Genomic DNA, 12331 nt, shown 5'->3' with positions numbered 1-12331 from the left:
TCCAAAGAGAAGCTGTTCAACAGAAATGAATGGCCAGTCAGGCTGGAGCTGTCAGGAAAACTACTATACATCACATATCCACTTCCTGCAGCTGTGATAGACAGAAACAAATCCCAGAGTCAGACATTGAGCCATATAAAGTACAAAAACAAAAACAAAAGTATGTTTCACTCATTTCTTGACAATGTAGACTTCTAATAATGCATAGTATGTGCTGTATATATTTATTTCCAATAAATCAAGCATATAAAGCATACAAAAGGTGACAATTATTTTGTAAAGATTTTGTAGTACAAAAACAAATATGAAGTGTAAATATATGAAGTAAATGTCAAACAGATGAACACTGATTTTACTAACCATGCATGATACTTATTTTTTTATTTGACAAAGAGCAAAGTGACAGATAGTAACTACTCCGACTTTAGTTCCTTTGGTTCATCTAACACACAGGATTGGGAGTTTCTTGCTCCATCAGAGGTTTGCAAAGTTCTGGATCCTCCACCTCCTGAAAAAATGAACACAGATCAGCGGTAAGCAGAACGTTCTACTTTGACGAGTCCAGCCGCAGCTCTCAGGACTCAATATATCAGCTCATTTATTATAATTCTCAGATGGTTTTACCTGGCCATCTGCATTTTTCTTGCACAATGCCTTTATGTTTAGAACACACCAACTGATAGTGACGCAGAGCTGAAGAACACCGAGCACAATCATCATAACGGCCAAGCTTTTGAAGATGGTCTAAGTAGAGAAATCAGTTGTTTAGGTTAGGCAGATGATCATAGTATGTGTAGTAGAACAAATACAAATCTGGTATAAAATAGAATTCATGACATGAAATGACAATTTGTCCCAGTTAGAGCATTGTTTATAGTCTTATGAAGTAAATTTATGAAGGACTAATATTTATGTTCAGCTTAAAAACAACCTCCTCACTCTCCATGTTACTCAAAGAGATTCAATAGTAATCACATTTTAACATGTTGAAACACGGGAAAAGTCATGGAGAGAAATACTCTTTTTTTTTTCTTAAAATGTACTTAGACTAATTAATCATAATATATAAATACATCAATGTGTCAGAAACTTAAACATAAACCAAATTTCTTTTTTTCCCTTCAATTAACAAAAGTGATTACAATCGAAATGTTCCAGTTTTCCAGACACGCCGTGTAGTCTTTGAGTTTTAGCTCATAGGCTGCATCCCACTCCGCTCTTTTCGAGGGCGACGCAGTTGTCCAGTAATACCGATAGTTATTCTGGCGTTTAGGAACATTGCACATGTTCCAGTAGTGATTCTGCTTGAGATGCACTGAATAAAGCACGATGGCGGTTATAGCTAATGCAGAGCTCACTATATTCATCATCACAGTCAGGACAACCTGTGTACAAAAAAAACGACAAAATGCACCAGCGTCAGGACATGACTTAAATAACGTAATAAAAGAAAAGACTCGTGCCGTTATAGTATAATTACAATGCAAGAAAATGAACAAATTTCAACAATTATCTCTTTTTTCCTTTAATATAAGCCTTTGATTAGTCCTTGTGTTGCCTCTATAGGAACAATACCATATTAAACTCATTAATATAAGCAGCTTGTATAGAAAATTAATCAACACCTTTAAGAATTAAGGATTCAACAAACACTTTGGTACTCGCTTATTTTCATCAACTGTGTATAATTAGACAATTCCCTTCTATCTATTGATTGCTTGAGTAGTTCAGCTTCACTGTGACATTTTTACATTGGATATTTTCTCATAATTCTCTTCGTATAGACACAGTGCTCATGTTTTCTCTTATATATTAATGTAATGAGTCAATTTCTTATGTACGAGAGAAAATGAAATGAAACCAGCTTTGAGTAATAATGGCACTGAATCGGTTAAACTTGTATATGACTTGTACGGTGGCATTATTCCTTTAAAAATAATAATTGAATAAAAAAAGAGAGAGGAAACTCACCAGACATTGGCTTGGAAAACGTTGAGCTAGGATACACATGATTCCAACTGCGATAAACTAAATTAGAAAAGGTCATTAATCGCATGATTTCTACAAGCATGTTACATTCATAAATGTAAATAATATAATATTTTCATAAATATCCTTACCATGCCTCCTAGCCAAAAGGGAGCAGACTCCATAATATAGCGACTGTAATTCAATGGAGTCAAAGCCCCATAGCCAAGATTTATTATTCCAACCATGATCTGTATAGTCTGTGAGAAGAGAGAAGGCAGTCATGTCATAAGTTCAGACTCTTCTGAGAAAACAGAGGTATTTATTATAATCACATTTTGTGACAACATCATCCTAATTCTAGTCCTGAAATATCAGACAATATCAGGCACTTGCTTACTTGAGAACATAAACAAAATGCATACGAATGTCATTACATGGTCACAATGTCATTTGTAATAAGTGCAACCATGTCTCGTTATCGTATCATTTTAAGTTCTGAATTCTTAAGCAAGAAAACACTTATTTCACATGTATAGATTTTAAGTGCATAACAAACCGCTAGAACTGTGAAAGTGCAGCCAAGCTGCTGTTTCAGTCTCGAAGAAACGGAGCACACGGGGCTGTAGCACATGGTGCCCAGAAGCTGGCAGATGAGCGGCCATTTACTCCTGCTGTTAGAGTGTATAGTATACATCGTCACCCCCTCGGCCCTGCTGATCGTCAGCGACATTCTGATGCTCTACAAAAGACAAGTGATTCATTAGTATTCTTCATTATATATTGAACATTAAAGGAATATACACATGAAATTAATTTGTTTGTTGATTTGAAAAATAGATTAAATCCTCTGTCTCCATACTACTCGGTCCTCTACATCTGCCTCCTTTAAACCAACTACCTGCATGTCTTCCCTCACCACATCCATAAACCTTCTCCTTGACCTTCCTCTTGTCCTATTTCCTGGTGGCTCCATCCTCAGCATTCTCCTACTGATATACCCCATGTTCCTCCTCTGCACATGTCCAAACCATCTCAATCTCACCACCTCACTCAATTCTAATCCTGTCCATCGTCATCGCTCCCAATGAAAATCTCAACATCTTCAGCTCTGCTACCTCCAGCTCCACCTCCTGTCTTTTAGTCAATGCTACTGTCTCTAAACGATACATCTCAGGTCTCACCACAACTTTCCCTTTCACTCTTAGAGTTGATCCTTGATTCAATCCCAATATATAAATAAAGATCTTGTTTACCACTTGCAGGAACTTGTGATTATCATCATAAATGGGCTAATACCATATATCGACACTAGAGGGCGCTAGTAATGGCGAAAGAAATTAGGTTAGTACCGTATATAGCCTGTAGGCGGCGTAAAGCAAGGAACTATTATAGTGCAGAATATACTGTACCTTGGGTGGCGCATGTTTAAAAGTGGGTTAATACCATAGGTGGCCACTAGGCGGCGATTGGAGTACAAATAACTTTACCCATAATACCCTAAACAACCACTAGGTGCCGCCTGTCGATTTCTGGAACTCGTGTCCTGTTTCGGTTTCGTTTTTTTATTTGTATTATTATTTTTTTTATTAACCAAATAATGTCCTACATGTAATGCAGTCAGGTCTATTTACATAAACAATTCTTAAAAGAGAATATTCCCGTTTTTTTTGCAGCGCAGTAACAGTTGTTTAGTTAATAATCAGACGATAGGAGGCTCCAGCTGTGACGCATCTGCTTAGGCCAAAAATCAAGTATTTTTTCTCGCTATGATTTATACGCGATATTGATTATATCCTCTTTCCACTTTTTAATCCTATTTCCAGGAAGCTCCATAAAAACACCCCATGCCAGACATGATAAGAAAAACGTTAAAAACTGTAGGCCTTTATACCTTTTATTATAAATCCATGATCTACGCAGTAAATGAACATTAAACCCGGCCGTAAATATACAGTAAACTTCTTGTCGGCGTTCATTCGAGATGAAACACTTTTTACACCGTTATACTAAAAAGTTGTGCGTGTTCTTGTGCACTTAACATCGCGTTATTTCAAGAAAATCCGCGTGCCACCTTTTTTTTCCAAACGATTCCATTGTATTGTCAAAAAGTGTTTCAACAAATAAGTGAAAGCTGTATATCTATAGCTCACCTTTCTTCTTACTCTTCTTTTTTCTGCTGTGTTTCAGTGCAGCGGTGCTGTTGAAGCTTTAGAAAACAAGGGTGAAGTTTACATATTCACCACCAGAGGGCAAACAAATTTTCCCTTAATTACTACTAATCAGTGTCAGGACGTGCAGGTCACACCGAGTCCTTCAGTGGTCTTTTACCTGAATTAATCCTCTGTTTAATAACACCAATATGACGAAACAGCTCTAGAAATCATCAGTCATATACAGAAACACAGTATTACAGAGGACACAGGTTTCTTATACAGTGAGAAATAACACAATTCCAAAAATCTTCTTTCACTGCAGCTTCAGCTGCACCACCCACATGCATCATCTGATCTCAATATTAACCTCAAAAAATGACAAAAATACCATCCAGGTTTCCTGTGCATTTTTTTGAGCATTCTTTTGAGTTCACCGACCACAGAAACCACAGGGATTTTGCTTTTCCTGTGGATTTGAAATACGGGCCACATTCTAGAGGAAAGAAAACACAAAAGTATAAATGTATTTTTTGAAAAAGCTTGACAACTGTTTGGAACTGTCCTTGTTGACCTTTTCTCACGATGTAGAGCTTTTCTCAAAAAGTCCACGCAAATATATTTGTGCTTGGGCACTTTTCTACAGAAGAGCTCTGGAAATCCGATCAAAGGACAAACTGCAGACGTTATTGTACATCTGCTAGATGGCCCTGGTTTCCCTGGCTAAAATCTGATTCGATCTGATCCACATTGCTGATTCTGACATGATTTCTTTGACACTGCTAACACATAATGACTGAAATATGATTGAGTAGAAACTCTAACATAAACACACACTACTGAAAACAGAGCAATTAAGAGAAAATATGTTCTTAATTTTTTTTTTAAAGTAAGTCATTGATTCTGGTAGTCTTTAGGCCATTGGAATAGGTCTTGCCGGCTCTGATGGCCCACAACTGCTAATAATAATTACACTTTACACTTCATTGACAACTTATATTAGATATATAGTACAAAATACAAACCACAAAAATGTAATTTCACTGATATTGCTTTCAGAATCACAGTTAAACATAGTATCAAAAAAAAGAATTTAGATTTCTTTACTTGCCACAGAGCTTCAATTCACTATTAAGACTCAATTATTTTCAGTATTTACAACAAATCTTTACTTTTTAAGAATTTAAACACTCTATAGCCAGAAACTACATTTAGGAATAATGTCAAAAGTTCATTTAGAGACTAATGATGGATTTAATGTACAAAAAATAGATCTGACATTGAACCCTGCTGAAAAGTTTCACTAATCATTTATACTTTATTATAATAGAAACCTGAATTACAAAAAATATTGAAAGTAGGAAGAAGATTCATTACTGAATGTTTGAGTTTGTAAAGTTTTTAAAAAAGGGGGATTTTAAAACACCTTCGCTTTTATATGCTCTTCATGATGTGTGGTGTTAATGGGGCTTGTGAAAAGTATCAGATAAGATTGTGGTTTGGGTGCGCTGCACTGCAATTTCCGTCTTCCTGTTCGTTACAGAAGAAACACAGTTAAACTTGAAGTTGCAACCCATCGTTTCAATTTAACATATCACACAGTAGCTAGTAAAAAAAAAAGTCGTTTAGTGTCGCAGTAAAGCTCGGCAAGATCCAATTAGCTTTGTTACATTTCATTATTTAATACAAATTTAAACCATTTTCAGATGCATAATACAAAAAAATTTACTTGGATGTAATTAAATGGATAATTAATACATTGTATTATTAGTCTGTTCAGGGACATGGGAGGGATTTTTACATGAATTTTTGTTGCCACCTTCTCATAGGGATTCTAGTATCAGTGCTCATACTGATACATTTATTCCACCCATCCGTCGCATTACCTAAAGCGCGTTGGATATATGTCTTAACTTCACCTTGGTGAGAAAACCTACAAACATTAAAGCAGGTAGGTTCATTAGTTCCTTTTTTTCTGTTCGTTTTTGGAGACAGCTTGAAGATCATTTTGTACTGATCACGTCGTTCGAGTCATCATTCGACGGTTTTACTTTTAACCTAACAATTTTGGAGAAATTACATATAGTGTTTGTTTTTTGTTTGAATGTCTGGCTCATGATAAAGTCTTTAAAAAAATGAATATGTATTGTTTTTGTTCTTAAAAATCAAAAATCAAATCTAAAATACTTTGTCCTGCTCTCAAATACGATTCCCTGGTCCTCAGTTTCCACAGGCTAAAGGTACGATACTTATCAAAGTGTTTCAATTACCAAAGACACGTGTTTACTATTTAATATTATTTAACAATTTCTTATTCTTTATCTTCATTTTGAAAAATTTTAAACATTTCCTATCATGAATTATAAGCATTAACAGCCTTACCAGATTAGAGAATCCAAGTCAGAGTAGGTTGCTGAAATTAAATCCAGATTAATCCAGTAATTTAGATTTTAATGAAGAAAATAGACATAGACAGAAAAAATATTAAAGAATAATCAAAGCAAAATTTAATTACATTAAAATTTAAGTCGAAATTTCAAAACGATCACAAAATTGTGAAGTAATAGGAAATGAAGCAAAAGCCGAAAAAGTTCACGTTTCTAACCAATTACCTTCAAGAAGCTGCCTATGTTTTATTATTTTGTAACTAGTTATTACACTTAGATGCTTCAGGTCTACTGTACTTCAATCTGCACTACTGTGAAGTGACATGTCCGTCACCAAGACACGTTTTTTACTTAGCTGCTAAGTAAAACCTTGTGGTTTTACTCCCTCTAAACTCGCTCTCAGAAACGATGTCCTTCAGAAACACATCATATATATATATATATATATATATATATATATATATATATATATATATATATATATATATATATATATATATATATAAAATAACACAACTACCTTCACTTAGAGAACTTTTGTTTTTTATATTAACTTGGGTTAATATGAAACAAAAGTTCTCTGAGTGAAGGTAGTTGTTTTTATATATTTAAAACATATTTTCTTCTCCCTTTAAGAATGTTTCTGTTTTAGGCCATGGCTGACATCGACATCTTAGAGGACCAAGACAAGCTGAAGCGAGGCCTGGTGAGGGTGCTGGAGTGTGTAGCTACCATCTCATCAGCAGCTGCTGTGGTGAATCCCATCTTTGGTGTCGCTGGCTCACTGATCCGTGTCGTCCTCCACCACGTAGATGATGAGGATATTCAAACTCTTCGCCGTGAGTTTGGCAGTGTGAACCGAGCCCTGGATGAGCTTTCAGTGCAGAACCGTGATGTGTTGCGCCTGATGCAGAAGAAGACATTGGACGGGCAGTACAGCGGCGTAGAGGTGAATTTGCGAAACCAGTTCCGTAAGTTCATGGAGGTGGTGGAGGCACGGCCCGAGTACAAGGAGCACAAGCGTGATGAATTTGAGGAAAGCTATGCCAACGACATGGGCGACCAAAACCTTCACACACTCTATGATGGTGTCACGGGCAAATCCAAGCTCTTCAGCCGGCCCATCCTCCAGGTCTACATGACTTACTCACAAGGAGATCGTGGGGTGATGGAGCGCCTCTGCACACATCTCACCTACCTGTTCTGCATCGGCCTCATCGCTCTGATGGGTTACACCGCCATCATTGGTGATGATGAACAGGGCCTGAATAAAGAGTGGGCTGAAAAGATGCTTGAAGTAGAAGAGAAGATGCAGGAGGTGCTCAGGGAGTGCAATTGATTCCTTTAACTACTGTAAATATCATCTATAAAAGAGAGAGAATTTTATATTGGTGTGAAAATATTAGCATTCATATTCAGAACCACAAGGTTTTCTTTGTTATTGATGCCACTGGGAGAGGATGTGAGTAATCTGAAGAAGATTGTAAAGTAAATACTATACAATGTTGCTCAAATAAACATATTATACAGACCACCTCAATCATCCATCTGATTATGTACACTAGTCCCTAGACTGCATTTCCACCATACTCAAATACTCAATAGTCAAGTCAAGTCAAGTTTATTTCTATTGCGCTTTTCACAACAGACATTGTCTCAAAGCAGCTAAACGATGTGTATTTATCCCTGATGAGCAGCCTGGGGGCGACTGTGTTGAAGAAAAAACTCCCTTAGATGTTATGAGGAAGAAACCTTGAGAGGAACCAGACTCAATAGGGAAACCCATCCTCATTTGGGTGACATCAAGAGTGTGATTATAGTCTTTAAAACAATACAGAACATTGGAGAGTGAGAACTAACATGAGCACTGAAATGTAAGATTGTGAGTGATGTTATTTCTACAGTCTGATACAGTCTTTACTCATTAGATATTAGTCATTACCTCAATACTCCAACAAACTTACAAAATTTAAAGAAAAAAACAACAATAACATTTTGTATTGGTTTAATGCCATATGCCCACATCACTAGGCCAATATACAACTGCTCTAACAGTAAAATATGAATAAATTAGTAGGTTCTAAAATAAGTCAAAAATAAGCAAAACTTATCATTTGAAAAAATATATATAAAAATATAAAAATACTAAATGGAACAACACTGGTTCTCCTTTGTCTAAACAGCTGTTGACAAGTTTATTTACAATGCTTAAACATTTAAAGAAATGAATGTAAGAAAGTATGAAATCATAATCTTAATTCCTGTTAATTTCCTGACCAATTATTTGTTATGAAATTTGTTGCGATTTTTTAGATAGATAGATAGATAGATAGATAGATAGATAGATAGATAGATAGATAGATAGATAGATAGATAGATAGATAGATAGATAGATAGTTATGGTATATCTATCTGGTATATGTACATTCAAATGTTAATGAATGTGCTTTTTATAGATTTTATATCAGATCACAAAATTTTTATTCCTCTGTTGTATGTTGGATTGACCTTCTATCCTGTGCACCTTTCTGGAAAATTGTACAATATTGACATATTCATTTAGTTAAATAGTTAAAGTTAAATACATAGAGTTTTATAACGCAACATAAACTTTCTCAGGATTATATCATTTTCTCACAGATTCTCAGGAAGGTGTTATCACAAAACTGGAATCAGAATAAATGTAGGAACTATTAAAATAAGGAACAATTGTGAAATCGTACATTACTCATGTGACACCAGTTCATGCTTGTCTGTATTTATGAGGAATATACAAAATGTTAAAAACAATATTAGGTTGTTTTAGTGCAGAGAGAGTTGCTCAAAGGGCCACTCGTACCAGGAACAGGGATTAACAGTACTTGCATGTGACATGCACATGCACATTCAGATTTTAATAATATTGTCAATCAAAGCAAAAACAAGATGTGATTTCCACTGAATATGTAGACATGACAGCAATACATTTGTGCAGTGAATGATTTTTTTTAGTTAATTCATATTTATTTACTCAACTTTTTTACAACTATTATAAAATTATGAAATGATCTCTGTGACCATCGGGACATTTTTTTTACGCAGCCAAAGCATTTCACAAAAAGCTCACAGGTGATGGCATCCATCCAAAAGGGCTGTCCTAGAAATACAATCATGCCATAGAGGCTGCAGATATTAAGCACAGCTGAGATTAACTGAAGCAACACAGAGGGCACATCTGCACATTTCACCAACTAACTGTGAGCTCTTTTCTTTTCTTTTCTTTTCTTTTCTTTTCTTTTCTTTTCTTTTCTTTTCTTTTCTTTTCTTTTCCTTTTTGCTTTGTTTTACGTTGCTTTGCTTTTTCCTATTGTGGCTCCAGCTTTTTTTTAGAACACAAATGAAAGTCTAGCCTACAAATCTGATTTGGTCTAATCTAACTGAACCTAATCATTAAACCCAGTTATTAAAATGTGATTAATTGCTTGATTGTGTAACGAAGGGGAGAATTACTATTTCACACAGGGCATTTTTTTACTTAATTATTATTAATATCAATATTATTATTATTAATATTATTATTATTATTATTACTATCATCATCATCATCATCATCATCATCATTATTATTATTAATATTATTATTATCATCATTATCATTATTATTGTCATTGTTGCTGTCATTGCGTTTTTTTGTATTGTGGGTGCATTTTATTTGCGATAACAATTACATTTTGTCCGATTCGCATGTTTTATCCCATTTGATTTTTAGTGACCATTGCATTAGTAGTACCCAGTATTGATTTTTCCCCGATCTAAATTGTCCATCTTAAGTTATATTTAAATAATTTTAAAATAAGGAAATTTCTATACACATCTCAAACTGACAACCTGAAAAAGACAAGAAATATATATAGATAATGGAGAAAATATTTGTGAGCTGTGGCAATCATGAAAACTTTTCAAATGATTTCACAGTAATGCACAGTAAGAAAAAAAAAACACATTTCTATATGAAACATATGATTAATAGTTACAATCTATACAAGCATAGCCTATGATTTACACTACTGAGCGTTAATTCTTGCATTGATCCTAATATCACTTGTCTGAGAAAGGATTTGTGAATATCTTATCTTTCTATTTTACAGATTAGTCCAGTAGCACAATTGTCTACCTAAAGCTATAAGACATGACCTCTTTTTTGAAGAATCCTATTTGATTGCTGTGGAAAAATGGATTCTGGAGAACCAGGAGGAGATTGAAAAGGCAGCAGAGATCCTTGGAGAAAGCAGTGAATTTCTGGTAGCGACTGTAGGCCAGGTCTTTCCCTTGGTAAAGTATTTTTATGTTTTCACAGCAAAGCTTCTTGGAAACCCAAACAGCTATGAGGATACTTATTTTACCAAGCAGTTTCAAAATGTCAACCGGAAGTTAAATGAGATCCAAGAAAACATGCACGAGGTGGAACGCATAACGATGAGATCATCATTGAACATCCAGATGTTTAAGTATGAAGCACAAATAAAGTTTCAATATAAAATGTTTATGAAAATTTTTACATCTGAATCCAACAAAAAGTTGAAGATAAAAGAACTTGTCATGATGTTTGAGAACGCTGATGATGAACAGAACCTTATTGGATTATATGACCAGATCACTGGAAATAACATGTCTGGAAAAGCAATGCTGGATGAGATTGTGCAAACTGAGCGGCCGAGCAGGAGGGCGGTGGTGGAATTCTGTGCTTACCTGAAGAAGCTTTCTGTGTTTGGGATCATAGCACTGATTGGCTACACGGCAATAAAGAAAGGTGATGTTGGAAAGGATATGGTGAAGAAATGGCAAGCCCGCATGGAGGACGTGGAGAAGCGCATGAAGGCAGCGGTGGGTGAATGTGAATGAAGATATTTTGGCAGTTCAGGTGTATACTGATGAAATTAAACTCCTGAACTATTGATTGCTGTGTGGTACAGAAGCTAATTATTTTATTTGGTGTCCATGCAATAAAACTAAAAAAATCTTGCTGTTTTCTCTGCAAATCCCAAATCACTGTTTAACTGTGGTTGGTTAACCCATACTGTCTCATTTATATGCTTTCATGTAATTCAGTAAAATTAAAGGGCAATGTCTGAAAAATAAAAAAATAATATTAACTCAGCTCATGTATTTACTTTTATAAAATTTCACAACAGAAGTAACTTTTTTTATTTTACATCGAAAAAAATATAATAATAAGTAAAAGACACTCGGTCTTATATGTGAGAAGGCTCTTATCATTTAGCTAAATGAGCTGACATGCACAAATGACAGCATTCCTGCATAAGTCTCCAATGTAAGTGTTTTGTAAGCAAAGAACTGAAGCGTGAGATCAGAAAAAATTCAGACAAACTGTCTATGAGTCCCTCTAGTGGCTGCATGCTGTAATTTTTTTTCTAAATTAATAAAAAATAATGATTCAAAATAATATTGGTGTTGGACATCTGATTGAAAAGTCATGCGTTCAAATTACATTCGATTCAAGTTTTCTTCTCCAGCTCTTTTCACAATGGACATTGCCTCAAAGAAGCTTTACAGAATCTTAAAATTATCGAACAAAAATGTTAATGTAAGTGGACTATGTGTATTTATTTTCGATGACCAAGCCCGGGGCAAGTGTTACAAGGAAAAACTGCCTTAGATGGAATGATGAAGAATACTTGAGAAGAACCAGTCAAAAAAGGGGATCCATTCAAACTTGGGTGACATCAAAAGTGTGAATATAAATGATAAAAACAATACAAACACTGGAGAGAGAAACATCATGAGCACTGGAGTTTGTAATTATGAGTAATGTTCTTTCTACAG

At 35.0% G+C, this 12331-nt stretch overlaps 2 protein-coding genes across 3 annotated transcripts; one reads left to right on the top strand and one right to left on the bottom strand.

Annotated features, from left to right (window-relative positions):
* Positions 1–210: 210 nt before the first annotated feature.
* LOC310720095 (uncharacterized protein) lies at positions 211–4203 on the bottom strand. The gene is made up of 7 exons (XM_083530437.1): positions 4123–4203; positions 2528–2712; positions 2121–2228; positions 1972–2028; positions 1143–1385; positions 625–744; positions 211–508 (listed from the first exon to the last, which is right to left on the bottom strand). Exons 2-7 carry the CDS (start codon positions 2699–2701, stop codon positions 443–445), a joined length of 768 nt encoding a protein of 255 aa, XP_083386563.1. The 5' UTR covers positions 2702–2712; positions 4123–4203; the 3' UTR covers positions 211–442.
* Positions 4204–4610: 407 nt separating this feature from the next.
* On the top strand, positions 4611–11951 carry LOC310720096 (protein rapunzel-like). Of its 2 annotated transcripts, XM_083530438.1 has the most exons (3): positions 4611–6072; positions 7145–9744; positions 10636–11951. In XM_083530438.1, exon 2 carries the CDS (start codon positions 7164–7166, stop codon positions 7845–7847), a length of 684 nt encoding a protein of 227 aa, XP_083386564.1. In that variant the 5' UTR covers positions 4611–6072; positions 7145–7163; the 3' UTR covers positions 7848–9744; positions 10636–11951. The 2 variants fall into 2 exon arrangements, with proteins under 2 accessions (XP_083386564.1, XP_083386565.1); XM_083530439.1 differs by lacking the exon at positions 10636–11951 and having other exon boundaries at positions 7161–8042.
* The last annotated feature ends 380 nt before the right edge of the window (positions 11952–12331 follow it).

This window comes from Silurus aristotelis, assembly GCF_946808225.1.
Source record: "Silurus aristotelis genome assembly, chromosome: 25".
In the NCBI taxonomy this organism is placed as follows: domain Eukaryota; kingdom Metazoa; phylum Chordata; class Actinopteri; order Siluriformes; family Siluridae; genus Silurus; species Silurus aristotelis.
Note: the sequence above shows the minus strand (reverse complement) of the source record. Positions and strands in the feature narration are given on the sequence as shown.

What these genes read in the sequence shown, in the direction of transcription:
- LOC310720095 (XM_083530437.1), bottom strand. Translation starts at nt 2,701, where the DNA reads ATGTCGCTGACGATCAGCAGGGCCGAGGGGGTGACGATGTATACTATA. An exon ending in CCTTTTGGCTAGGAGGCATG is followed by an intron (nt 2,029 to 2,120) that starts GTAAGGATATTT and finishes TTTCTAATTTAG; the next exon opens with TTTATCGCAGTTGGAATCAT. An exon ending in AGAAAAATGCAGATGGCCAG is followed by an intron (nt 509 to 624) that starts GTAAAACCATCT and finishes TCATTTTTTCAG; the next exon opens with GAGGTGGAGGATCCAGAACT.
- LOC310720096 (XM_083530438.1), top strand. Translation starts at nt 7,164, where the DNA reads ATGGCTGACATCGACATCTTAGAGGACCAAGACAAGCTGAAGCGAGGC.